This window comes from Ovis aries, chromosome 17, assembly GCF_016772045.2.
Source record: "Ovis aries strain OAR_USU_Benz2616 breed Rambouillet chromosome 17, ARS-UI_Ramb_v3.0, whole genome shotgun sequence".
NCBI lineage: Eukaryota > Metazoa > Chordata > Mammalia > Artiodactyla > Bovidae > Ovis > Ovis aries.
In genome coordinates this window covers 63,519,783-63,547,776 of record NC_056070.1, presented here as the reverse complement: position 1 = coordinate 63,547,776, position 27,994 = coordinate 63,519,783, and the positions used below count along the sequence as shown (strand labels likewise).

Genomic DNA, 27,994 nt, shown 5'->3' with positions numbered 1-27,994 from the left:
AGAGTCAATGAGAATACAGTCTCAGAAAAGCAGATCATAACATGTTTTAGCAAAGAAGTAGGGAAGCTGGGACCTCATACATGGCTGGTGGGAATACGAAATGGTGCAATCACTGTGGAAAAATCTGGCAGTTCCTCAAAAAGTTAAATATAGAGTTACTGTATGACCCAGCAATTCCACTCTGTGGGAGACAGCCAAAAGAAAGGAAAACAGATGAACACGAAAAACTTGTATACAAATGTTCACACAACATCACTTATACTAGCCCAAACTGAAACAGTCAAATGATGAGCAGATAAATGAAATGTGGTATATCTATACTGTTGAAGATTATGCAATAAAAAGAATGAAGTAATTCCCTGGTGGACCAGTGGTTAGGACTCTGAGCTTCCACAGCAGGGAGTCTGGGTTCAATCCCTGGTCAGGGAATTAGCACTCTGCATGCCACACAGCGGGCTTCCCAGGTGGCTCAGTGGGTAAAGAAGCTGCCTGCAGTGCAGGAGATGCAGGAGTCGCAGGTTCGATCCCTGGGTCAAGGAGATCTCCTGGAGGAGGCCTTGGCAATCCACTCCAGTATCCTTGCCTGGAGAGTCCCTGGTAGGCGACAGTCCATAGGGTTGCAAAGAGTTGGACACAAAGCGACTGAGCACGCATACACACGTGCCATACAGCTGGGCAAAAAAAGAGAAAAGAACAAAGAATTGATATATGCTGCAGTGCGGATGGACATTACGCTGAGTAGAAAAGACACCTTGGAAACATTATGCTGAGTTTAAAAAAGCCAGACATCAAAGGACATAAGATTCCCTCTACACGAGATGTCCAGGAGAAGCAAATCCACTGAGACAGAACTTAGACTAGTGTTTTCAAGGGGCTGGAGAGGCTTGGAGGGGTGACGGTTAAAGGGTATGGGTTTGTTTTTTTTTTTCTTTAGGATGATGAGAATGTACTAAAATTGCTGTGGTGAGAACTGCATCTATCTGCGAATATATAAAAACCATAAACAATACACATCAAATGAGTGCACTGCATGGTTTGCAAACTGTATGTCAATATATCTGTTGCAAGAGACTAAAAAAAAAAAAAAGAACGTGCTCTCTGAAGTCAAAAGGATCTGGAGGATCTGGGTGGGGCTATACTGTATTCCGAAGCTGTGTAACCTCGGGCAGGTACCCCTGCTTCTCTGAGCTTCACTCTGTCATCTACGTGGGGACAGAAACCTACCTCACATTGTTGGGAAGGTTAAACATGATGATGCTCGTGAGGGCCGGGCAACGCCGGGACACAGCAACGTTCAGTAAACAGTCCTGTGGGGGCAGGCACCGTGGGGTCCTCACCAAGACTAGTGTCCCCCTCAGAGCGCTCCCACATTTACCCAGAACTCCCCCTTATGCATCTTCCTTCCCAGTAATCTGGTGAGTTGGCGTCTCCATTTTACAGATGAGAACTACTGAGTCCAGCAGACAACAGGCCTCCCTGGCAGAGAGTGGCTCCCTCTGACACCCCCAGGCAGAAACATTTTTCCTCTCCCTCCCCACACCCCACGTGGCTGTGGCTCTGTCTCTGCCTCTTCCCTCCTTCTCTCCCCTTAGGCACCTCTTTAGCTCAGCTGGTGGTCTCACGGCTCCAGAGCTCAGTTTAGGCCAAGAGTTGGTGTTTAGGTTCCTGGGGGCTTGAAGTGGTTCTCAGACTCAGGGGTGCAGCCAAAAACCACCACCTGCAGACCTGGGTGATCTCATACCCTCCTCCCTACAACCCTCGGAGGGGGGGGTCTTTTCCAGCCCTTTTTGCAGATGGACAAACTGAGGCTCCACACAGTGAAAAGCCCTCTGCCAGAGGCACCTGTTGGTAATGCAGTCAGGATTTGAAACAGGACTTTCTGAATTCAAACACCCACTCTCCAGCCTCTCTAGCAGCCACATTGCCCCCTGGACCTCAGTCCCCTCACCTCTGACATGGGAAGCCCTGCTCGCATCCACTGAGGTGAGACTGCGGAGCATGGGGTTGTGGGGATGAGCAATTCTGATTGGCCTTTTAGCTCTTCCTCTGAGTGCCAGGGACGGGCTCAAGTAATGAGGAGAAACAGCGGGGGGTTGGGGGGGGGAGGGTGCATTTATGCAGCACCTGCTGTGTGCCAGCCATTTCATAAGGCTTGATCCTCACTGATCCCCCTCCAGCTATAAGAGAGGAAGGCACTCAGAGAGGTGCGGGAACCTGCCCCAGGTCACACAGCCGGGAGGGTGTGGGGTCTGATGGTCTTCCTCTGGGAGCTGGCCCCAGGGAGGAGCTGGCCCCCTGTGAGATCACATCCCCCACCCAGAAGCCGCAGAGACAGGATACCCAGAGACTGGGAACAATCAGCTGGCCTGTCTATCTAGGGCCTACAAAGAGCTGGCCTTGTCCCAAGGACCAGAGGCCTCGCCCTGCCAGGGACCGTCAATGGGACTCTTCTGGAATTCTCCCTGGGGCAGAAACCTGAGGCCAGGTGGCGAGGAAGCCCTTCCCCTCAGATGCCCATTGCCATGGACACACCACTCTCCGCCCTCAGTCCCTGGCTGTGATTCCAGTCTGCTGGGCAGCAGGCCTGGTGGCCTGTGGGTGCGGTTGCCTGGCCACAGCTGGCCATGGGCATTTCAAAGTTAGCTTCATCTGGAGGTGGGGCCTAGAGGGGGCAGGGTGGGGGACCTTGGTGCCAGTGGATCTGAATAATTCCAACCTTCCCAAATGGGGTCCTTGGGTGGGCCATGGGGGATCCTGGGAGGCCCTGGGAGGGCTGACTGAAATTGTGAAGGGGCCTGAACACTTTCCTGCGATACCCAGGACTTTCGCAGAGGTCTGGGACCCGGACCCCCGGCACATAGGTGATGAAGGCTCAACCTTCCCAACCAGGAAGAGGCAGAGGGTGGGACGAGGGAAGGATCCCAGCTAACAGCTTTTTAAGCTGAGAACTGGCTTCGTCACCCTCTACTCACAGAGGCTTATGATTTCCTTTGTTCTGAAACGAAAACCAAAGTCACATGGACCTCAGCATTGCTATTTCCTCCCTTGCTGCCCTTGATTATCAGGCTCCAGACACTTTGGTCTCTCTCTGCTCTAAGAACAGTGCCCTCTCTTCTGCCACAGGGCCTTGGCACCAGCTGCTGCTGTTCAGTCGCTAAGTTGCGTCTAAGTCTCTTCAACCCCGTGGACTGCAGCACGCCAGGCTTCCCTGTCTCTCACCATCTCCCGGGGTTTACTCAGAAGCCATGTCCATTGGGTCGGTGATGCCATCCAACCATCTCACCCTCTGTCACCCCCTTCTCCTCCTGCCCTCAGTCCTTCCCAGCATCAGGCTCTTTTCCAGTGAAAAGACCAGCTGTAGCCAGCTTCTTTTCACGGTCTGCTCTTTCTCCCCCTTCAGATCTCCGCTCAAATGTCACCTCCTCAGAAAGGCTTTCCCTGTTCCCCCTCCTCCCCATCTAAATCTCTTGCCTTGGACCATGAGCCGCTTGGAGGGTGCAGGCTTATCTAACTCGGGGCTCACATACAGTAAGTGCTCAGCAAACAGGAGCTGAATGACTCGCCTTCCAGACACCTCTCGGGGCTAGGTGGAGAGCTGATTAAGAGTTCATCATCATAGCTGCCCTTTATCAAGCACCTTCTAGGTGCCAGGCGCTGTGCCAAGTACTCTGCACATGCGGTCCCGTTAGATGTCACAAGGAGAAACCCACGTGCCCACTTGTGGATGGAGAGATTTCCCTGGAATTATGAATACAAACCAGGGACTGTTGCAGTGACAGGCCACTGTAGACCAACAGAGCTAGGAGGGCACTTGGAACTGTCCAATCTCCTGACTTTATAGAGGGGGAAACAGGCCCAGAAGGGAGAAGGCACTCGTCCAGATCACACAGCCGATTAGGCCAGAGCAAGGAATCACAGCCAGAATCATTGCTGGAATGAATGAATCATTGCTGCAATGAATCCAAGGAATATTGCCTTTTTCTGGGGTGTTCCTGTTGATGCGTCGCTCTGGGCCCTGCTGTTATCTTTCAAAGCAAGGAGTAAGTGAACACGCTACGGTCTAACTGCATTAGGAGGCCCGCTGCCCCTCAGGAACCCCTGGCAGGCGACAACGCCATAATAAATAAAAATATCAATAAATGCTATTTACTGAACATCTTTCCGTGGCAGGCACTTCACACACTTCACCTTATATAATCGCGCAAGGGAGAGGTGTTCCCGTCCCGTTTTACAGATGCAGAAACTGAGGCTCCGAGTGGTGAACTGGGCTTCCCAGGATTACATGGGCTACAGTTATGGAAGCTGAACTCGAAGCCTAAACTGTGAGGTGATGATGGTGCTGGTACTACTAGCCGCAGCATTAATCGGAGTGAGAGCGGTAGCGGCGGCAGTGAAGCGGCGGTAGCGGTAGCAGTCGCGGCGGCGGCGGCGGCAGGCGCAGCAGCGGCGGTGCTGTATTAGTAGCAGCAGCGGCGGAGGTAATGAGACATACGCCAGTCGCAGAGCAGTCGCCCTCATCCGAGGAGTACAAATATTAGGATGCACCCTTACCCAGCGGCTGACATTCAGTCAGAATCCCAAAGCAAGGCAGGCTTTGGACTATTCCAACAGTGTTCAAATAGGGCTCCTCACGTAGCCCTTGGAAGCCACCCCGAACACGTCAGTGGGGCACGCCTTGGGTGCCGGCTGGAGTTCCAGAAGGTGCGGACAGGCGTCGGGGACTCGCCGCTCCCGGGGAAGCGGCTCTCTGCTCACAGCGCCACCTACCGGGACCCGCGGGACCTGCAGGAGGTCGGCGCGCAGGCGCAGCGGCGGTGGGACGCCCAAGGCCGCGACGCTGAACCAAAGGAACCCATTGATCAACTAAACCCAGGAAATGGAATCGTCCTCTGTTTTCCTGTAAGCTTCTGTAAAGGATGATCAGTGGGTCAACACTGAACAATTAGCAGCCAAGCGCTTGCCTGGGCGGTTTCATTGATTCTCAGTGAACTAAGAACTATTAGTATCCCCATTGTACAGACAAGGAAACTGAGGCTCAGAGAGGTGCAGCGATTTGCCCAAGGTCACTCAGCTGATAACTAACAGAGCCAGACTCCAACACTTGATCACGTTACCATACACATCACACACCAAAATATTCGTGCAATTTAACACTAAGACAGCTTATTTCATGTTTATAATTGCTTTACAAATAGTATTTTTTCGTTCATTCATTTATTTTTGTGTGGCCCCACTGTGCAGCTTGTGGAATCTCAGTTCCCTGATCAGAAACTGAACAGAGGCCCTGGACAGCGAGTGCTGGGAGTCCTAAGCACTGGACCACCTGGGAATTCCCGACAAGTATTGAATGTAAGCCTCACAACCTGTGAGAGTGGCTACTGGCGGGACCCCCCTGGTACCGAAAAGGAAACGGAGGCTTTTTATGGGGAAGTGAGCTTCAGTTTCTTGTCTATAATAAGAGAATTTGAATCACAGTTCAGGGAGGTTTAACTAAATGCAGCAACGAGTAGAGAGTCCTTTTTTTTTTTTTTTTTTTTTAATATACTTTATTTTTAGAGCCTTATTTGGCCACACCACATGGCATGCAGACCTTACCCAACCAGGGATGCAAACGGTGCCCCCTGCAGTGGAAGCTCAGAGTCTTAACCACTGGACCACCAGGGAAGTCCCAACAGTCAGTCTCTATCAAACTTTTGGGTTCACTCTGTCCACTGGCATCCAAACGGGCATGACTTGGAGGAGATATGGAGTCAGATGAGAGCCCGAGGTGCCCCCAGACCTAGCAGGATCACCCTGGCTGAGTTCTCTTGCCCCATCCCTGCGGTGTTCAGTCTCTTAATCTGATAAATGCAGCTGCTGATGCCCACATCAGGGCACTTGTGAAATGATGTGCAGGGCCTGGTATACAGCTGGTGCTCAGTGTGTGTTCCTTCCTCCCTGCCCCAGGCAGAAGTGAATCCCACTCTGACAAGGATGACAGGAGAAGGCATAGATGCACTGCTGACTTCATCTCTGGGGTCACAATCCCAAAGTGCTCCTGGGGCCAGGCAGGCTGTCCTGGGAAAATTCTGACCTTCCACAGAGAAACTGCCTTCCTGGTGTCACTATATTATGTTGGAAACATGCAGAAAACCCTTTTTTTTTTTTTTTAATGTGGACCATTCTTAAAGCCTTTATTGAAAATCTGTTACAATATTTCTGTTTTATGTTTTGGTTTTTTGGCCATGAGGTATGCTGGATCTTAGCTCCCCAACCAGGGATCGAACCTACACTCCCTGTATTAGAAAGTGAGATCTTAACCACTGGACTGCGAGGGAGGTCCCAAAAAGCTCTTTCTAAAATATATATATATATACACACACACACAATTTAAAAAATTTGTTGGCAGAATTTTATATTCAAAGGGAAAAGTCCTAAAAAGCACGTTGAGCTTAGAAAGATCAGTGGCATTCTTCCTATCAGCAATGTTAGGAAACATCATGAAATCAGAGACAGCAAAAAACTTAGTTCAGACTTCTACCCCTTGGCCACATCAGAGGGAACCTTCCAAACTGGATATCCGGCTGATTGTGCAGAAGAGCTCTGAAGATGTTCCACAGTTTTCAGAGTCAAGCTCAAAATCCTCAGTGGCATGATGTCTCACATACACACAGCCTGCTCTGGGTCAAGCCAAAAGGACACTGCCTATGAACTGGAGTGTCCCCTCTTCCTCCTCTCCAGGGATCCTCACAACCCCAACTTTTCCATCAAGGTTCAGTGTGTGCCCCAATCTGTGGGCTCAGGCTCCCTCTGGGCGCTGACCACTCTATATTACCTCTGCTGATTTACTGGTCCATCTTGCCCACTAGACTGTGTGTTATGCAGGAGCAGGAATGAAGTAAAATATTTTCCTCCACATTTAACCCTAGCACCAGAAAAAGCACCTGCCCATGATAAAGTGCAAATAACCAATGGTTACAGGGTCGGGGAGGCAATAGGGATTGGTGGAGACTGAGGCAAAGTGAACGTATATCTACCCAATCGCCCCATCCAGCCAAGGGGGCAGTCATCTCTCATTTCCAGCCAGGCAGTTTGATTTCTCTAAGAAGCTAGAAATAAAGATTTTTCTGGGACATGTCAGTTTCTCAACGTGGCAGCCAGTTCTATTTTTCAAAACCAGAAAATGGGGCCCAGAGACTAAAAAGCAAGTCCTTGGCTGGTCCCCAGTTGTATCCTTTGATCCAGAAAGAACAAGAAAAAAAAAATCAAGAATCAAAACAGCACACCAATGTGATTCCAAAATAGAAATTTATTTATTAAGGATTATTTAGTTTCTGCATAAAAATCACCAATTGTTCCTCATTGGGTTTTTAAACATACATCAATTCTTTGTGGGTTGCTTTGGTCATCCCGACACATTAAAAAGACAATTCTTTTTAGAGCCAGGAAGGACAGTTAAGGCAGTAAGGCGTGTTCGTGGGTTCATCCTCTCCCCCTCAAAAGAATACACATGGTAGGTAGTTGCTTGGGTTGGAAAGGCTGTCCCTGAAGAAGGTAATTATGCAGAAGAATGCAAATGCAGTCATCTACAGTCGGTTATGTGTGTCTGATAGCTTTAAAATAAGCCTTCCCTTGGTCATCAAAGGCTTGCTGGTTGGTTTCAGCTATAAAAAAACACTGTCTGGCAAGACAGTAAGAGAGGGCCCTAATGACAGTGCTGGAGGTTCGGCTGTGCAAACCACATGAGCACACACACCAGTTTGCTTTAAAAAGAAAAACAATCCCACAAGAGGGGCCCTGTATAATTTCAGATCAAACCCCCTCATGGTCCTTAAAACACTCAAAACATCATTCAGCCAGCTCCTCAGAAAGACACGTGCCTATTTTCAAAGCGACGGATCTAACACCACTTCCCCCAGAGTCATGCTCCGAATGGGGGCTGGAGGGGACCAAAAAACCCTAGGACTTGATTTATTAGAAATATTAATTGATTTTTACCACACTGAAATGAAGGCATAAAGTCAGTCTGTGCTGTCATGAAATTCAAAGGAGATTCGGAAGTGTGACGGTTATTTATTGCTCCAGGAGGGCAGATCCCAAACGTGACTTTTAAAAGACCAGGGCCGGCCCTGTGTGCGCCCTGGCCCGACTCAAGGCTGCTCTGGGGGCGTGCCACAGGCAGGGGCAGCTGGCCAGCCAGATTCGCAGTGATTCGGGTTTGCCTGTTCCTGCAAGGGGTCTGCGGTCAGGGGGTGTGCCGTCCGGAGCACCCGCTGTGGAGCTGGCCTACACCTTGTAGTTGAGCTCGGCGTTCATCCTGGTGTACATCTCGTAGATGACGTCGATGGTGGCCGTGTAATTGACCAGAAAGAGGCGGACCTTCTCCAGGCATTCCTCCTCTGTCACGTTCTGGCCCTTGGAGAGCGCTTTGAGGAAGTCGGACTTATAGGGGGCTGCATACAGCGCTGCCTTGAGACGGGTGACAGGGGGTGGCACAGCGTTAGAGGAGGGGGAGCCCAGCCCCTGGTCAGGTTCTGGGAGGGAATGCCCCCAAGGTCCGCGCTGGGCAGGAGGTCTGTGTTATTCATGGCACTGAACGGGAAAGGCCAAGTGTGGTGGTGGCGGGGGGTTGTGTGTGTGTCCCTTTCTACCAGGTGAGGGACAGCAGGAAGCTCTGGGGACAGACAGACCTGGCTTCAAATTCCAGCTTTTACTGCCGACTAGCGGTGAGCCTTGAGCAAGTTACTTAGCCTCTCTGAGCCTCAGTTTCCTCATTTGTAAAATGGGGATAACAATGGCACCCACCCAAGTGGGTTGCTCTTGTCAGGATTGAGGTCATGTCAAGTGCTGAGCACAGCACCAGACACACAGTAGGTGCTCTGCGAGGAAGGACCTCTTCCCTCCGGTGGGTTCCCTGCTCTGGAGAAGGTGAACAGCTTCCTCCTGAGACCCACTAACTGAGGGGCGGGGCGGGGAGAGGATGGCGAATCTGTGCTGTTCCTCTTCTGACCTTCAGGGGGCGACACTTCCCTAAATTTCAGAGAAATTTGAAAAGCCCAGAGAACCAGAAATTCATAGACTTTCCAAACCAGAAGGAAAACAATGCAACCGGATAAAAAGGCTTAGGCTACAAGTTTGAAAAGGCGAGGAAATTACAAATAATAACATTATCATTAAAAATCAAAATGGGGGGGTGGGTGGGAGGGACGGAGGTTCAAGAGAGAGGATATATATGTATACTTATATCTGATTTGGCTTCCCTGATAGCTCAGTTGGTAAAGAATCCGCCCGCAATGCAGGAGACCCCAGTTCAATTTCTGGGTTAGGAAGATCCCCCGGGAAAGGGATAGGCTACCCACTAAAGTATTCTTGGGCTTCCCTTGTGGCTCAGCTGGTAAAGAATACGCCTGCAATGCAAGAGACCTGGGTTCGGTCCCTGGGTTGGGAAGGTCCCCTGGAGAAGGGAAAGGCTACCCACTCCAGTATTCTGGCCTGGAGAATTCCACGGACTGTATAGTTTATGGGGTCGCAAAGAGTCGGACACAACTGAGCAACTTTCACGTTCATGTCTGATTCATCTTGTACAGCAGAAACCAACACATCATTGTAAAGCGATTATCCTCCAATTAAAAAAAAAAGAATCAAAATAGAAATAGCTTCAAAATGCCACGCACTGTATACAGAATAATACATAGACTCTTCACAATGAGCCTGTGAGGCAGGGCCTATTTTACGTCTATTTGCAAGATGAGGATACTGAAGTTCAGGAATCCTGGCTCAGGATTTCTTACTGCGTGACCTCTAGCAAGATACTTAACGTCTGGGGCATCAGTTTCCTCATCTGTGAAATGGAGACAAGGACAGGGCCTTTCGTGAAAGTGACCCTCCACGGGCAGCCCGCCTTGAGCTAGGCATTCAGGGCAACCAGTTATAGTGGTGGTCGTGGGGCCTTCACAGGGGGCAAGGCTCTGTGGGTGGCAGGCGGGCAGGGCTCTTGCAGTCCCTGCCCGGGATGGGTACTGTCACCAGCCTTGCCAGGGCGGATGGCCCACAGGTGCCATATTTCCTGCCTGGATTCAGTTGACGCCTGACCCTGCCTGCCCATGACCTGAGCCACGCGGGAGAGAGACCCGCCCTCAGAGCCCCATTCTTTCCGCAGAGAAGATGGGCGGGCAGGGGGCGCTACTGTAGGAGAAAGGGGGGCCAGGACAGTGTGCAGTGCACCCGTGGGCTCTCGACACCTCTCCGGTGGGCTTCTCCCATAGCCGGGCTGGTGCCGAAGGCCTGTGGTCACCATCACCCCAACACAAGTCACCAAGAGCCTCGTGAGCAGATATCCCTTCAGCAGACAACCCCATGGGTGGGCACAGGGGCCCTTCCTCCCCTCCCCACCCCCCTCCAGTGCCAGGGTCCCAGCTGAAGCCAAGGGGCCAGTGAGGTCGGCCCACTGTCAACCTAAGGGCCTCGTCTCTGCCCTGGCTATTCTCATGGTCTCCCAATCGGGCCCTCATCACAACCGCCACAGAGCACTTAGGAAAATGCCCACCGCGCAGCAAAGGCCTCTCATCGCACCAGCCTCACCCGGACAGACGGAGGAGAGCCCTTCCTGAGCCCGGGGTGGGCAGCACGGACACGGGGCAGGGGGGCCACAGCGAGAGCGTGGGGCGGAGGGCGAACCCCACAAGCTAGGGGTCCCTCTGCGCCCGCGGGGTGGCTCACCTGGAAGATCTTCTGCACAATCCAGCCGTGGTACTTCTTGAGGGCCATCTCATAGGCCTTGGTGGCGTTGACGCGGATGAGGTTGGGGTGGTTCTCGTCCCGCTCGCCGTCGCAGATGCTCTGGAGGAAGACCTGGATGAAGCGCAGGCCTCTGCAGCCGGAAAGGAAAGGGTGCGTCAGGGCCCAGCTCACTCCTGCCGGCCCCGCCCACCCACCGCACAGAAACCCGGGTGTATCCTGACCCGGATGTACCCTGAATAAAGTACTTCCCGTGACCCCGGAATACTGAGCTGTCATGTCTACACGAGCTTCTGTGTAACGTGACCCTCCGCCCCGCCAGGGGATCACCTCATGTGTCCCAAGATCACCTCGTCTACACCCAGGCCTGGCACTGACCCCGGCCGTGGCCTCTGCTGGGCTGTGAAGTCTACAGAGGGCAGGGTCTGGATGCGCTCTGCCCATTTCTATGGCCACGTGGCCATCTGTGCTTGAGGGACGAAGCCAGTCAATATAGGGCTGAAGGCCCAGCTCTGGTCCTCAAAGGGCTCAGGGACCACAGACCAGGGCCACGCTGAGAACACGAGCGAGTCTGATCCTGTGGGCTCCCTGCTCCCATCCCTGCCTGTGCCGTGGACCACATCCTCCAGCGGCCACTTGAGCCCTTCCTCTGAGGTAGGATGATGCTCCAAGAGCCAGGAGCAGGGTGTGGGTCATGGAAAGGCCACCAAGTTTAGAATCAGATCAGTGCCAGCCCTTTATTCCACATCATCTCATCTGCTCTCCTTGGTCCGGCCAGTGAGACTGAGCTCAGCACAATCTGCCCACTTCACGGAGGGGAATACAGAGGTACTCCAAAAGCCTCAGTCTCATATCTTAGACAGCAAGAGCCTGTCTCACTCCCTAACTGGGCTCCTCTGCTCCCTCCCTGCGGGGGGGGGGGGGGGGGGAGGGGAGGATTCGTTTGGGGGCTTTCTGGGGCAGAAATGCTTGGCCCAATGACTGAAAGGATAAAGTTCAGCTTTATCACCTGTGAAGTGAAGGAACTCCTCCATGCTTGGATCACAACTCTCAATCATTGGGGATCAGCCTGGCATGTGAACCACGCTCAGGGTCTAGTCCCAGCCCTGCCCTGACTGGCCACCTCTCCTGAGCCCCTGCTTCTCCCAGCCTTTATGATCCCCCCGCTGCCCAGAGCTGGAGTGAGTCTTTGTCAAGCCCCATTTCACCCCGTTGCTGATTCCCCTCCAAGGGGGCTGGAATTCATCCTTGCCCAATTCCACCTCATCTTTCCCTGCCCCCACCTTGCATCCAGGGCCCTGGCTGGACCAGATCCTCCTGGAGGGGTGGATACTCTGTACCTCTCCTGCCCTCCCACCCATGCAAGACCTCTTCCTCCTGGGACCCTGCTGCTCAGACTTGGAGATGCTAATTGGTAACCCGCCTCCAGGAAGCGCCCCCTGATTTCTCTGCTCCAGGTTCTGATACCCTGCCGTCATGACCTGCCCCACAGCCTGACCCCTTGCCTCGGCTGGACTGTCATACCCTAAGAGGGACCCTGCCTCTTCAAGCAGCATCCCACGCATCCAGCACCAGGCACAGCACACAGCAGGTGCTCATTATGTGCTTGACTTGTTGACATCCACCAGGATCTGCTCTCCTAGTCACCGGGCTCTGCCCATGTCTCCTCTGGACACAAACAACCTACTTCCTGACCTGACCGTCACTCTCTGCCTGGCTCTTCCTGAGAAACCTACAGAACCTGCCAGTGGATGGACCCAGGGGCATTCCTCATTCCAGGTGTGTGACTCTCGGGCTGACAAACAAGAGTAGGGCAGCTCAGTGTGGACAAGTCATAAAATAGGCCATAAGGGTGTCAGTTACAGCCTACCTACCCGCTGATGCCCACACTGCCCACATCCTCCAGGGAGCAGACTCTTCCTGTCCCATTTCACCAAAGAAGTGCACAGAGTGCGGGTGAGGATTAGCTTCTGGGGATGGGGATCCAGGGAAAGTGCGACTTCCCTGGCTCCTGCCTCCAGGCCCCAGAGAAGGGGCAATGTTGGGAACATCAGTGGGGCAGAGAATGGGTCCCTGGCTTCGTAGCTGCTGCCAGGGATTCAGGAGTCTGCACAGCTGAGGGAATCCGGGAGCTGGCAGAGAGCAGCATGAACTCAGCAAGCGAGCTGCCTGGCCTCTCTGAGCCTCAGTGGCTTCATCTGTAAGATGGAATGACTATATGCGGTTCCAAGTATGTGCCACGAGGACAGTACGTAACATGGTCACAAGCACTGGCAACTAACTCTAGGGTGAGACTATCTGAGTTCAAATCCCATATCGGGGTGCCCTGCCCCCAGCCCACAGGTCGAATTTATGTGAATTAGAGTTCTTTTTCCTCTAGATGCTGTGGTTCTGTCAATAAGCTGTCATAATATATAAATCTGCCATGTGTGTGATGTGACTGGCTGGCTGTAGACAGGACGTCTTTGTGCAGTGCACAACCTGTATAACTGCAGAGCTCAGCCACTCTGTCCCAGCCCTGGCCCTGTGCCCTGAGCCCATGAATTGGCCCCCAGAAGCCACCAGCATCCTCCTCTAGGACATGGGGATATATGGGGATGATCATACCTAACTCACAGCCCATAAAATATGATCAGGTGTCTATATAAAGAGCTTAGCACAGCGGCCGGAGTATCCGTGGGTTTGTTACGCCTCTGGTGAGACTGGAACCAGCAAGGAAGTGTCACCATCAGGCAGAACTTGGCCCCCAGGGTGCTTTCTCTCTGTCTCTAAGTAGCGCTGCACAAGGGGAGCACCTATGTGGAAGACGAAGTGCCCGTCCGCCCCGTCAGACAGACGCCCTGGGGCAGTGGCGGGATCGGCTGTCCGTCCTCTGCAGGGCAGGTCCCATGGCCCCCCAGTCACACAAACACCCCGCCACCCAAGCCCATCACCTCTTCAGCCACATCAGTGCCAGCGTGGCCCCCACTTTGGGCCACTCGGCCCCGTACATCTCCTTCTCCACCTCCAGGATGTTCTGCAGGGTCCGGAACTTGGTCGGGTTGGTATCATAGACAGCTTTGATTTTCTGGAACAGAGCACACAGGGTTTTCCCCTGGGGAAGGCTGCCTCCACAGATGCCACCCCACCAGAGCCTCGCTGTCCCGCCCACAGGTGCCAGGACCAGCAGTGGGGGCTGGTCGTGACAGTAATAATCCCCAGGGCCGTCTGCATTCACTGGATGCCCACAGCGCTTTACAGTCACAGCCTCCTCTAATCCCCACAGCGACCCTGACGTGCCTGCCGTCGTGCCAATTTATAGATGAGGAAGCGGGCTCAGAGAGGCGAAGTGATGTGCTTAGGGTCACACAGCTGGTGCAGGTGAGAACGGGTTCCAGCCCTGACCAGACCCCAGAGTCCACGTTCTCCAACCACTACTGATAGCACCTTGAACCCCAAGTATCTGAAGTTTCGCTTCTGTGGACAAACACAAGTAGGTCCTTAGGATTCAGAGATGTCCAACAGGAAGAAGGCTCCTGAGTCAGAGGCAGGAAGTTTGGATGTGAATCCCACCTCTGCCACTTCCTTGCTGTGAGTCCCTCAACAGCTCTGGGCCTCGGTTTTCCTGTCTGTAAAATGGGGATAATGACACAGCACCGGCCTCATGGTGGGTCCTTGCTGGGGGAGGGTCAGTGGTTGGGGGATGCCATCAGGAGCTCTAAGGATTGAGGAAGGAAAGGGCTGGGTCAGTGCAACTGTGGACCTTGGAGTTTATTTTTTGTTTGGTGGGGTGAATCCAAGTGCCAGCCAGGTCCTTCTCAGGTCAACCCTCCAGACTGTGAATCATAGTTTGGCTGTGACTGGATGGCATGACTGCAAGGAGAACCAAGAACCTGGAGCCTTGAGTCAGAGGAACTGGGAGCCAGGCCTGTTTTCCGTGTCTCCTTCTGTTCCTGAGCCTGGGGAACTTGCAGTGGGTAGCAGGGCAGTGGTAACCAGGGTGGGATTAGAGTCCTGATCTGGGCACTGGGGCTGCCAGGCCAAGTACATACAGTGATGTTGCCACTTATGTCCGCCTTGATGGGAGTAAACACTGGGGAGCCGAGGCAATCTGGGGACAAAACAAGAAGAGAGATGTTAGAATCCCAGCAAGGGTGATATTCAGGACCACCATGGGACAGGAGGAAAGGTCATTTGATGTGTTTAAGGAAAGAACTATTTGTAGGTGTTAAAACGGTTCGTGGGCAAGTAAATTTGGAGTTCTGGGCTCCAAGTGAGACTGGTTTCTTACTCCAGGACTTGTCAGAGCCTTTAAAATACAACCAGATTCTCTAAGGGGCAAATATTTTTCCCACAGCACCTTCTCATCCTAGGATAAAAATTTCTATATCTGCACCATCTACTATGGGCCCGTGTGACTACTGAGCACTTCAAATGTGGTGTGATCGAGGCACTCAATTTGTAATTTTATTAACTTTCATTCATTTAAATGTAATAGCCACATGCGGCCAGTGGCTACCATATTGGACAGTACAGTGGAGAGCATCTCGCAAAACTAACACTCTGAGAAACCATCTCGGCTGACAAGGCGATGGCCGCTAACAAACCAGCTGTCCAGGAAACAGCTCGAGAAATCTTAGTCCGTGGGAGAAGAGGGGCCAGACTTATGAAAGATAACCTTCTCATTCATCAGCTTCTAAGGCAGAAGTGAGCTGGTGACCCAGAGGCCCCCTGGTCCTGAGACTGCGTAGGAGCCTGGGAGAACCCACCTGCAGGGGGACCCCCGTCACTTAACAGAGCTAAGTGAACTGGGGCTGCACACCTGCTCTGCAGACACTGGCAGTCAGGGCTTGGGAGTGTCCCTTCTGCTCCCCGAGCCTCAGTTTTCCCATCTAGCAAGTGGGCCAACAGAAGTGGTGGGAGCTCCTACGAGGATGACTTGAAACTACCCACTTCCGAGATACATACTTTGTTCGTCTCTGACATCCGAATGCTCTCCCTTGGAGGCAGTGTTCCTTCCTTGGTGGTTCCCAAAACAACAGAGCACCTTAAAATAGGTGGCACCTTGGAGGTGACGAAATGTGGACCAAGAAACTGGCCGTGCTTGGAACTCAGGGCTCCCGGGGAAATATAAGCAGCCTTTGGCTTGTTTCTCCTCCTTTCCGGCCTCTGTGACCCCCCACCCCAGCAGCCCGTCAAGGGGACCAGAGACAGCCCACGGGTCAGAGCTCCCTGCTGAGGGCTGGGCTCGGAGGGAACAGACAGGGAAGGGCCGGGTCTCTCCTGAGCAGACTCAACAAGGACTTCAGCCTCAGAGCCTGAATTCAGCTGTGCTTCCCTGCCACCTCTGAGCATCCTCAATACAGAGCCCAGGGGGCAAAGACACCTGGGCAGGCCACAAGTGGGTACCGAAACCCATGGCAGGGAAACACCCCACCCCCGCCAGCTTCCCCTTGTCCGCAGGCCAGGCAGGGGCTTTGGGCGCTGCACAGGGCCAGAGGACTGGAGGAGGGCTGAATTCCACCCAAGGTGACTCGGCACACCTGGCCAGCCATCTGGAACATTCTAACTGCATCTGTTGAGAGGTGCATTGAGGAAACAGCACTGGATGTTTTATACGAAAAAGCCCCAAACCCCATAGAAAGGAGGTCAGGTAGGAACCCAGACAGATTGGTTTGAATCCAGGTGAGCAGGTATCCCGCCTGGGCGCCGTGTAACTTAGTTTCCTCACATGGCAAATGGGGCAGCGTGCATACGTACTAAGTCGCTTCGGTCGTGTCTGACTCTTGCCACCCTATGGGCTGTAGCCCGCCAGGCGCCCCTGTCCCTGGGGTTCTCCAGGCAAGAATTTTCCTGGAGTGGGTTGCCATGCCCTCCTCCAGGGGATCTTCCTGGCCCAGGGATCGAACCTGTGTCTCTTACATCTCCTGCACTGGCAGGCGGGCTCTTTACCACCGTGCCACCTGTACTTATTTCACAGGGTTGTGGTGGGGATTGAAACCCACACACTGAACACATTCAGCAGAGTGCCCAGCGCAGCAGCCCTCAGTCAATGAACTCTGACCGTCTTTATGACTTTGTGACATGACTAGGCTCCGCGCTCTAGCAAACGTCACCCAGGCTTGGAAGTCATCAGGTCCTCCAGGGCCTCCGCTGAGTGGAAACACACGGCCTGCGCCCCTGGCCACCTCTACTCTCCTGACTCCCAACTGAGGCCCCCTTGGGGCCCGAGAAGACGTGTGGCCCAACTGCAGGCTCCTGGGTACAAGATCCTCAGGCTGAATGGAAAAACCTTCCTCTCAGCTTGCCAGCCTCTCTCCCACTCCTGTGAGCTCACATCTCCCTTCCCGGATGGCTGCAGGAGCTGCTCTGAGGTGCCAGGTGGGGGTGCAGACATCCCGTCCCACCAGATCCTGCCAAGGGTGTTAATGAGGTAATGACTCCACCCACCGTTTCATCCTCCCTGATGTATCGCTGGCCTCATCCTGCGAGGCCAACCGGGGAAGCCTGTGCAATTTGCTCGTCCTGCACCATGTTCTCCACCAGGACGCTTACCACGACTCCCCCAAAGCATGACGATGCGCCGTAATAATGCAGAGAACTTCCTATGGCCCAGTGGTTAGGGTTCAGTGCTTTTACTGCCCAGGGCGCGGGTTCAATCCCTGGTCAGGAAACAAAGATCCCACATGCCAAGCGGAGTGGCCAAAAAATAAAAAGAAACCTCAAGAAAAAAAAAAATGCAAGACAGTCAAGACTCTCCACCACTAGTGACTCTTTCCCTCTTGACCGTGTAGCCAAGGGTCGCCAATTCCGAGTCTCACAGGGGCCAGGCAGGTGCCATGGATGGGCTTTCTGGGGACTGGCAAGACTCCTCTAAAGGCATGACCATGGCTTCACCTCCTTGTCTTTCAAAAATATATGCTGTCCAAAGACATGAAGTAGGTTGACAGATGGACAGAGAGGTGGACAGTCAGATATAAGTGGTAGAATCTAGATGGTAGGTACATGAGTAGCTGCTGTGAAATTCTTTCAATTTCGTTACATGTTTGAAATTTTTCATATAAAATACTGGAAGAGAATGCCAGGCTTTTTTTTTCCCTGCTCATAAAAGCCAGGTTTCTTCCTTCCCCTTTTCCTCCAAGCTCACTGCACTGCTACCATCACTGTGGTTCCACACGTAAGTCTGTTTTCCGTCCACCTCCCCCTGAGCTCTGAGAGTGCAGAGACCAGGTGGTCTCTGTCCCCTGCTCTGCTCCCCACCCCTGTGGCTGGCATGAAGCCGGACCCCAGCAAGTGGCATGAACAAGGGGGCAGAGAGTGGGAAACACGATCGAGAGGCACCCCACCGTTCTTTTTCTAGCCACATTCTTGTAGGGCAGACTGACCCAACGCACGGGTCTAAGGACCCACCCGGCTAAGATGGCAGAGGCTACGGGAAGGGGCTTGGCCTCGGTTTCCCCGTCTGTATGGGGACGTCCCTGTGCGGCTGCTGTGACGGGGGGTGGGGGTGGGGGAGGCAGTGTGCATGCCAAGTCAGGACTCAGAGCCTGGCCATGATTTGATTACCACTGTGGGCCATCCTGCGTGGAGATGCGGAACCAGGGTTTGGTGATCATCAGCCACGTGTGGGTGGCTTACCAGCTTCTCACAGTGACTCAGGTCAGTCAACAGGCATTTTAGAGACGCAGAGAGTAACATCTGGCTTCCCTGGCTCTGGAAATGGCTTCTGTGTGGTTCTGAGTGTCCCCTCTACCCCTGGATGGCGGGGAGAAAGGTTTCTGTCTCATCTTCTGACACCGTGCCATGTGGGGCCCGAGGTCATCGTGGTTGGCAAGAGCCGGCCCCAAGGCAGCTGTTCTTGCAGGTCGTGGACCGTGCAGAGACCAGGCTTCTGCTCAACGAGGGGTGGGATGTGGGGCCTGGATGGACTTCTGGAGCCAGGAAGGGAGCAGAAGGAGAGAGGGGCAAAGCAGGGCTGGGAGACGGCCCCCAGGAGAGGGGGGTGGTGTGTACATATAGAAGCACACACAGGAGTCGGGTTGGCAGCATCTGGACCGCCTGTGACCGGAGGAGGAGCAGGGTAGAGCTACGCAGCCTTGGTCCTGAGTTCAGATCTCTGCTCTGGCGTCACTCTGGACAAGTGACTTAACCGCTCTGGGCTCAAGCCCCTCCCTTTCCAGAGCCCCAAGGTGCTGGGCAAACAAGAGGCACTCCAGGCGACCTGAAGCCGGCCTCCACATGCCTTGTGGAAGGCTCTGGGCTTCTGTTTGCTTTGGCTTAGCCTGACGCCACCAGGCTCTGAAAAGCCTCGTGACTGGTGCGGGGTCACCCGGTGAGAGTCAGGCACTCACACACAATTCCAGACCCAAGGCTGGTATCACCATCCCCTCTAGCCTTTCTTTCTAGAATGTTTCCATCTGTGTGTGTGTGAGCTCGGCAAAAGTGAGAGGACTCTGACCGGAAAACCGAAAATGATTTTGACCCCTGAGCACTCAGTGGCGTAAGAGCTGAAACTCACGCTGACCCCCGCTCTGGACACGATGCATTTCTGGTCAGGTTACCCAGTTTTACCTTTCATACAGAATACAGTCCTGCCTCAAAATTACCTTTCTAGTTACACCTGTTTTGCAGCTATTCCAAACTTGTTTTTCATTATTGTCAGCCAATGGGCTCTTTAGAACGGCACCCGGAACCTGCCAGAAGGGAGGGAGGGGTCTTGGGTGGCTTTCTAGTTTATCGTCTCACTTCCAGAGTAAAAAGAAGTCATCTCAAAAACAAGAGAAAAAATCAAGTACAATCCCACCATCTTACTTCGTAAAGGGTCACGGATTCTAAACACAGTCAAGCCTTGGTCACCTGGAACACGTGGCAAATGGCCCCTTCTCTTTTAGACTTTTCCTAAGCATGCCACTCAGAGAAGGCCATGGCACCCCACTCCAGTATTCTTGCCTGGAGAATCCCAGGGACAGGGGAGCCCGGTGGGCTTGCAGTCCATGGGGTCGCACAGAGTCAGACACGACTGAAGTGACTTAGCAGCAGCAGCAAGCATGCCACTCAACCCAAAAGGCATAACAAAAAGGCCAATAAGTCTGATTACAAACCCAAAAACCTTCTATATGGGATGGGGTGGGCATGGGAGGAAATCCTATCACCAATCAAAGCCAAACAGCAAACTGATTGGGAGAGGGGGTGACCCATGTAATAAATATCATAGACCAAAGACTATTATCCCTAATATGTAAAGAGCTCTGAAAAATTAATAAGAAATAACCTCCTTATAGAAAATGGACAATTAAAAGACATTTAATCTCAATAATGAAAAAAAAAGCAGTGAAATATTTTCCATCTACCAAATTTGATGACTGCACCAACTTTCTCTCTAGTTCAGCTATCCTGGGTGGAACTTATCCAAACGTAAGACAGATGTCCCTGCGTTTGTACAGCAAGCCATTTGCAGTGTACTAAACAGGGCCATCATCAGAACTAGGAATTATGATAAAGGTGTGACCCAGTGATATCAGAGGCCCCCTCAACTGTTCCCTAAATGGGTCTAATGATATGTTTCCAGGGTTTTAGGACAGCGTTATGTAGTTTTATGGGTTGTTTTTTTTTTTGGCTGTGCCCTGTGGCATGTGAGATTTTAGCTCCCTAACCAGGGATGGAACCTATGACCGCTGCAGGGGCAGTGGGGAGTCCTAGCCATTCGGCTGCCAGGAAAGTCCCCAGCTTTGTGTAGTTTTTAAAACATTCCTCTTGCTTTCTCGGCAGTGCTTTGATTCTGCAAGATACTGGGAGAACAAACAGCCAACTCTGTCAGCATCACCGACAGAATAAGAGGAAGCAGACACCCAGCAACATTCTGTGACCTCTGTGACAGTTCTGCCCAGGTCTCTGCCATAGTTCAGATGGTTGAGGTGGTCCAGAGAGCAGAGCTCCCCATAAGCCAGCAGTCCCCACGTGCCACCCGGAATCACATTCATTTCCTGTTTTTCTGGCCTCCATGTAATTGGAAAGCACCTGCTGTTGTGCTCTGAGAAAGCCCCCAGCACATATTTGGAAATTTCCATCCAGGCTGCCCCCTCTACCCCTGCCTCTCCAGGCAAGCCTCTCTTCCAATAGGCGACGCTCCCAACGCTGAGCCACAAGGTGACCAAATTGCCCCCGCCCTCTCACTTCATCTCAGGAATCATTTTCACTCAAGAACAAAAAGCATTCTGCTTTTCAGATGCACACCTTCACTTTCAGCCTGTGTGGTTCAGTGTGGGAAATCCAGGCCCAACCCGTAAATATTCATTTGAAAAAGGAAGAACAGGGGTGCCTGTGCCAGGATGCTAGGGGCCTGGTTTGGGGAGGTTCTATTTCAAATTCAATTTTTTTTTTTTCAATAGCTGGATAGTAAGGTTTCACTGTTAATCACATGGGACAGAGTAACTTTACAGATCCTAGGTTACAAGGATCATAATGGGAGGCACTCAGATTACAGTTGATGGAGATGAATCATTTATTAACCCGATGGTATGTGGGGTGTGCATGTGACGGCTCAGTCTGCAGTTAGGCCTATTTTGAAGCATAAGAGCCCGAGAATGACCACCTTTCAAAAACTAGTTCCCACTCTAAATTCTATCTAAGAGGAAAGAATGTTTACCAAATGGTACTTTAAAAAATCACCCCTGGGACTTCCCTGGTGGTCCAATGGCTAAGACTCTGTGCTCCCAATACAGGGGGCCCAGGTTCAGTCCCTGGTCAGGGAACTAGATCCTGCATGCTGCAACTAAGACCGAGTGCAGCCAAATAAATAAAAGAAATTTTAGAATAATTTTTAAAATTAAAAAAATAAAAATAAATAAAATCAGACCCGTGACATGCCAACTCTCTTTATCCACAATTGTCCCTTTTGGCAAAAACCAGCCAGCAATTGGGAATGCAAATGGGAAAATGAGTTCGCTTACTTGCTGTGTGGCCTGGGAGAAATCAGTTAACCTCTATGAGCGCCATTTCCACATTTGTAAAATGAGGTTAATAATAGACCCCACCTTATAGAGCTGTTGCAAGGCTTAAATGAGGTTGTAGAAATAAAGGGGTTAGCATAATTTCTGCCTCAATTTTTTTAAAGTTATTCTTTATGATTATAATAATTATTATCATACATTATAGCATCATTCTTTAGGAAAGAAATCCAGGAAAGAATGATTCCAATGATTAAGATGTCAAAAAGGGAATTTCCTCGTGGTCCAGTGGTTGGGATTGTGTGCTTTCACTACTGAGGGCCTGGGTTTGATCCTTAGCTGGGGAACTAAGAGCCCCAGGCATGACAAAAAAAAAAAGAGAAAGAGATGAAGACAGGGAGGAGAGAGAGGTAGAGAAAGGTATGGATATAGGTAAAATCAGCAGGAACTCCAGTTATAAACTAAGGACCCCGCACTCCTGACCATTACAGTCTGAGATCTCAGCAGGGAGTGGTGAGAGGAAGGTGGCATAACAGCAGTGCAGAAAATGAATCATTTCTGAGCCAGAGGAAGTGAGCTGGCCGCAACTGCTGGGAGAAGAGGTTTTATAGGACCCTGGGGAGCGCTGATCCATTGTAAGGACTTGTAAAGGCTCAGATACAGTTAACACAATAACAATTTGGGGGTAGGCGGGGGAAGCCCTGATAGTGCAACTCTGTAAGAATGTAACACAAGCTTTTAACATCCATCCAGGCCCTTTTAAAACTGAAACAATGCAACCTAAGGCTAGAACTCAACATTGCTATTCTAACAAGCTCATTGAAATAAGCACACTGTCAATGCCAGATGGGAACGTCCAGCATTTCCCCTCCCCCACAACAGCTCTAAAAGGTCCTTTCTGCTCTGAAAGACTCGTTTGCAGGGCTGGCCCCCTACAAAGCTGTTCCTCCTTTCGTGACTTGGTCACATGCCTTCACCACTCTGAACCTCAGTCTCCTCTTCTGTAAAGTGGTGCCCATTCCTCCTAACTCATAACGTCGTGAGGAGGAGGATTGGAAATGAGAGATCGGCTTGTTCAATGCTGAAGCACGTGGAAGTCACTCAAAACATGGGTTACGCTAGCTATGGGGTCAGGCATTATACCTTACAAAGCTGCTGTCACGCATTCTTTCCATTCCCTTTCAAGTTACCCACTGATTGGGCACCGATGCTCTGCCAGGCACGTTGCTGGGGCCTGGGACACGATTCACAATGGGGCACTGTTCCTGCAACCAGCCCTACACAGCGGACACCCCACAGATGAGGAACGAGGTGGGGGCTGGACAAGCTCGCAGGGACAGAGTGGATGTCTGGGTCTTTTCCCTCCGGCTTCTCCATCTTCTTCCCTCCAGGAGCAGAGGCCAGACCTCCATCCTTGACCTCAGGGCCGGACTTTTCTGAACCCAGAAGATCAAGAAGATCTCCTTCTCACTAGAGGAACAAGGGTGGTGGACACCACTGGTCCGTGCTCTGCGCTGGCCTTTGGATGTTATAAATGAGAGTTGCTTTAGCAGCCAGGATGCTCAGCTGGCCCCTAGCCTTGGCAGCTGGTCACCAAGAGCCCGAGGCAGCTTCTTTTTGCAAGAACTTTGTTGCCCAAGGGCAGTGTGGCAAGAGGGGCAGATTCTCAAGCTTTTGGAGGCTGTCTGCCCCACCTGTACAAAAAGGTGGAGAGATTCTCACATTGGATGCCAACATCATCTGGGGGAGTTAGCCTCCACCGGCCCCCCTGGGAGGCCTAGCTTCCCCCTTTTACAGTCGGGGCTGCAGGCTCAGAGAGGGGAAGCTCCTGGGTGAGGACACACAGCTGGGACACCGTGGAACAGGCATTCAAGCTCAGGCTGGGTCTGCTGAAACCAATTTCCATCTATCTGCTGCTGCTGCTGCTGCTGCTGCTGCTGCTAAGTCACTTCGGTTGTGTCCGACTCTGTGCGACCCCATAGACGGCAGCCCACCAGGCTCCCCCATCCCTGGGATTCTCTAGGCAAGAATACTGGAGTGGGTTGCCATTTCCTTCTCCAATGCATGAAAGAGAAAAGTCAAAGTGAAGTCGCTCAGTCGTGTCCGACTCTTCGCAATCTGGAGACTCCAATTCAGGGACATCAGCCAACAATAAACCCGGGTTCAAAGCAACTTCTCTCTAAGCCTCCCAAGCAGCCAGCAGATGAACAGGTTAACACAGCGGGGCCAGAGGCAGCCCTCTGTTTAGGTGTTGCTTGGCTCTAATCTGGGCCAGGTGAACTCACGAGTGGGTCTCACCAACACACAGGAGATGCTTCTCAAGGTTAACAAGACCTCACTCCCTACTTGCAAATACACCTCCAATGGATGAGAGGAGTCGGCAGGCTGGTTCAGTTCGAAGTTGCAAAATCGGGGTTGGGGTGAGTGGGGGAAGTGGGAGAGTGAGAGGGAGGTCCAAGAAAGAGAGGATATGTCTACACACATAGCTGATTCACTTCCTTATACAGCAGAAACTAACACAGCACCGTAAAGCAACTATGTTATAGTTTACTGGCTCAGTTATGTCCGACTCTTTTGCGACCCGATGGACCCTGCCAGGCTCCTCCATCCATGGCATTTCTCAGGCAAGAAATACTGGAGTGGAGTAGGTTGCCATTTCCTTTTCTGGGGTCTTCCCGATCCAGGGATGGAACCTGTGTCTCCTGTATTACAAGCAGATTCCTTACCACTGAACCACCTGGGAAGCAACTATACCTCAATAAAAAAATTTTTTTTAAAAATTGCAAAACCCATTGCCTTAAGTGGCTCTGGCATAAGTGGAACCCATCCAGGTGAAAGGAAGGTGATGGGCTAGAGAGCAGTGGTACCCCAGGCAATGAGACTCTGATGCAGGTATAGAGCCAGAAGCAAGTGATGTCGTGGTACCATTTCTGGGGCTGCAAGCCATTCAGAAAGGCTACAGCATGGATTTCAAGGTGGGGTAATAGGGAGCCGCTGCAACTTCCAGACAGACAGTGACAAAACTAAATGATAACTAGGTCTCTCCCTTCGCCTCTCTCTCTCCCTCCATTGCCACCCTTCAATTGCAAATGCTCTGGAAGGGTTGTGTAATCGACCGTAAAAGCTGAGAGAGGAGGGCCTCACAGAAATCAACTGCAAACTGATCAGAGGTGAGATCCAATTACTGGGTCAAGATGGAGAAAGAAGACGGACAAAGGGTTGTTGACCTCTAGGTGGACACAGCAAAACCTATCCGGCTTGGGAGACTCAGACCAGAGATACGAAGAAAGAGCCCAGGATACAGGTGCTCTGAACCACACAGGACCTGCAGCCCAAAGAATCGGCATTCATCAAGCCCAACCAATTCTGTCCCAAACCACACCCAATGAAGCATTAAGAAATGTGATTGCGCTAAACATATGTAAAGCCTTCACCTGCTTCAACCCAGCAATTTCCCTTTAAAAAATTAGAAATAACCAAAGAAGTATGCAAAGAAATATACATAAGAATGTTCACTGTAGCATGGTTTACTAGAGAAAAAAAAGAAACAATGTCAATATCCAACACCAGGGGAAACCCTGCTTTGGAAGGAACTGCCACAATGCCATTCAGACTTCTTGAGTTCAAACTTCAGACCTGCTCCATGCCAGGGACACACACGGCACCCAGATCTCAGATCACCCAAGGGACCAGACATTACCAAGACCTGGACAAAGCCCATGTTTCAAGGCAGATGGGCTGATCTCCATCAACCCCCATGTGCCAGGAGAGAGCCACTGGTGCATCCTCCCCAAACTTTAACCCTCAGGAGGAACCCTCGCCCAAGAAAAGCCTTGATGTTTCAGAACGGATCATCACGTTTTTCAAACAGCGCTAAGAATTATCCTCTGTGGGCCGACCCACTGAGGCTTCTGTATAAATGGAGGCTCTGTCAACAGATGTGACGGCCCACAGCAACCAGTTCGCAGCAAAGACAAGGGTCTTTTGAGATCAGGGAAGAGGGAGGGGACGTTCTCCTACCCAGGCACCAGCTCGCCGCCGGCTCCAGCCACCACCACCCCTTTCCCCGTACAACTGACTCGATATTTGCATCAAGTGAAGGCGGCCCCAAACGCAGAACTGATGGACAACCTTCCGAAGATGCAGGAGGAAAAGGCCACAGAACTTACCTTGGGGCTTTCTCCACCTTGAGAGGCAGCTAACATTTGGGGCTGGCTCAGTTCTTTGCGGTTGGGGACTGTGTTGTGCCCTGGAGGGTGTTTACCAGCATCCCTGACTCCCAGCTGCCAGTACCATCTCCCTGTGCCCCTCACCCCCCCACCCCCCCAGGGTGTGACAACCAAAAATGTCTCCAGATACTGCCCGTTGTCCCCTGAGGGGGCAAAACTGTTTGAGTTGGGAAGGACTAGCTTAAACAGATTCTGAATCCTTATTCAGAGCAAATGTTCATAGAACTTAAAGAGGAGGGAAAAACCCATCACAAAAACCAACAGTTCCTCAGTGCTAAAATCAGACAGTTCCCAAGTTCCTGCCTGGAGATTTAGCATTATCTCAACATGGAGATACTGATATTAAGAATATTCTGTACATTTAAGTGCTAACTGAGCACCTACTGTGCACCAGACGTTGTTCTGAGTATCAGGGATGCAACAGGAAAAGACCCAGGTCTGAGAATCGCACAAACCAGGCAAAGGCACTCAAACACTGATTAATCAATCATCTACGCTGTGAAGGAACCAAAACTGAACTCAGGAACTTGTATAACAACCACGCCCCCAACAGCTAAGATGTGTTTGGCATTTAAAGGCCTTGGAACCTTACACACTCCACCCCATTTAGTCCTTGCCGCTAGCCTCAGAGATCAGCATGCGCATTTCACACGCGGGGACGCTGAGGCTCCAAAGGGTGGAGGAAGAGAACAGGGGCGTGACTTCATGCAGCCACAACCACCCCAGAGCCCACGGCACTGTAGCAACTATTGCCCACTGGGAGCCCTGATCACCCTCCGGGGGAAAGGGAGTGACTGCCCTGGGTGCCACCATCCCTTTAGTCCAAGTTAGTGTCAGGTTCTGTCAGTCTGCAGGTTTCTGCTGGACTCTGCCCTGGGGACTGGTCTCTTCCAGCCAGGCCACCAACTAAACCAGCCGGGCAGGGTTTCGGGGAAGCCCACATGGAAGAGGAGAAAGCAGAGCTCAGGTTGCATTCTTTACTGGAGACCAGCAAGGCAAAGGGCAGGGCCCTACTGTCTTCTGTTTCCCATTTTCCATCCAGGGTGTGGGCTGGGTTGGAGGACGGGAGAAATGAGGGTCTGCAACTGGCTTAGGGCCGCCTCCCAGTGTTCCTGCGACCTCCCAGGGCATGACGAATGGGAGAGGGGACTTTTCCTTTTGGATACCCCCCCCAAGCACCCAGTGTCTGATGTCACCCCACAAAGCAGGTGCCCTGGTCCCGACCCCTGCTCCAAACGGAGGGGAAAGTTTAGGTGGTTCTCTGCAGGAAGGGGGCTCAAGAGTTTTGCGACTCCATCTCCAAAAACCCCCTCCTCACTTTGCCAGGCTTTCTGCCCCTGGAGTGGGGGTGGGGGGTGGGGGTCTTGGATTTGGAATTATGAGGAAAAGAAGGGTTCACACCGTCCCACGAGGGAGAGGATGGGAGAATTTACAGAAAAGAGGGGGTTTATCAAATGAGGGGTTCATTTTAAAGGGAGAAAGTTGGGAGCCATTCAGAAGGGGAAGAACGGGAGGAGGGGTGAAGGATAAAAGACCTAGTTGGTGGGGGACGGTGGGACGCTTTGGGGGAGACGGAGGACTGCAGAACTAGGGCTCTGGTAGTGTAGGGGTGTTCGTGGGGAGATGGACGTTTGGGGGGCACAAGCGGGTGGAGATCTGCGGGCATCTGACGGATGAAGTGTCTGGGGAGACAGAGGATTTGGGGATGTCCGGGAAAAAATGAGGATGTGACACGTTCTGGGGAGAGAGGATCTGGGAGCAGTCTGGGATAGGGGAAATCTGGGGTGCCTGCAGAAAAAGGGGATCCTTGGTGCCTGGGGAAGTAGGATTTGGGGTGTCCACGGAAGGTCTGGTTTGGGGATGTTTGAGAGAAGAAGGAAGCGGGTGCATCTGGGAGCGCCCTGGGGCAGGGCTCCCGGCCAGTTCCCCCTTTCACCCCGGCTCACCGAAGAAAGGCGGCAGGTGGGACACTGCCTCCAGGAAGGGCCCCGTCTCGATCTGCTTGTCCGCAGGCAGGGGCCTCAGCAGGTGCTCCGCCAGCAGCGCCATTTCGGGGTCGAGGCCCGCGGTGATGCCCCAGCCGGCGCCGCGGGCGTCCACGCCGCCCCCCGGGCCGCCGCCGTC

The 27,994-nt window shown here is 52.2% G+C and overlaps 1 protein-coding gene across 2 annotated transcripts; it reads right to left on the bottom strand.

The window, feature by feature from the left end:
• Positions 1-28: 28 nt before the first annotated feature.
• On the bottom strand, positions 29-27,994 carry GLTP (glycolipid transfer protein). 2 transcript variants are annotated; one of them, XM_060401289.1, is made up of 5 exons: positions 27,817-27,994; positions 14,748-14,806; positions 13,650-13,783; positions 10,699-10,849; positions 29-671 (listed from the first exon to the last, which is right to left on the bottom strand). In XM_060401289.1, exons 1-5 carry the CDS (start codon positions 27,917-27,919, stop codon positions 411-413), a joined length of 708 nt encoding a protein of 235 aa, XP_060257272.1. In that variant the 5' UTR covers positions 27,920-27,994; the 3' UTR covers positions 29-410. The 2 variants fall into 2 exon arrangements, with proteins under 2 accessions (XP_060257272.1, XP_027812436.1); XM_027956635.2 differs by lacking the exon at positions 29-671 and adding an exon at positions 7,269-8,448.

Bases quoted from the DNA above. Each gene is read 5' to 3' on its own strand.
- GLTP (XM_060401289.1), bottom strand. From the start codon at position 27,919: ATGGCGCTGCTGGCGGAGCACCTGCTGAGGCCCCTGCCTGCGGACAAG. The intron at 14,807-27,816 runs GTGAGCCGGGGT...TTTTGTCCCCAG, and splicing joins CCACCTGCCGCCTTTCTTCG to ATTGCCTCGGCTCCCCAGTG. The intron at 10,850-13,649 runs GTGATGGGCTTG...TTCCGGCTGCAG, and splicing joins GCACTGATGTGGCTGAAGAG to AGGCCTGCGCTTCATCCAGG.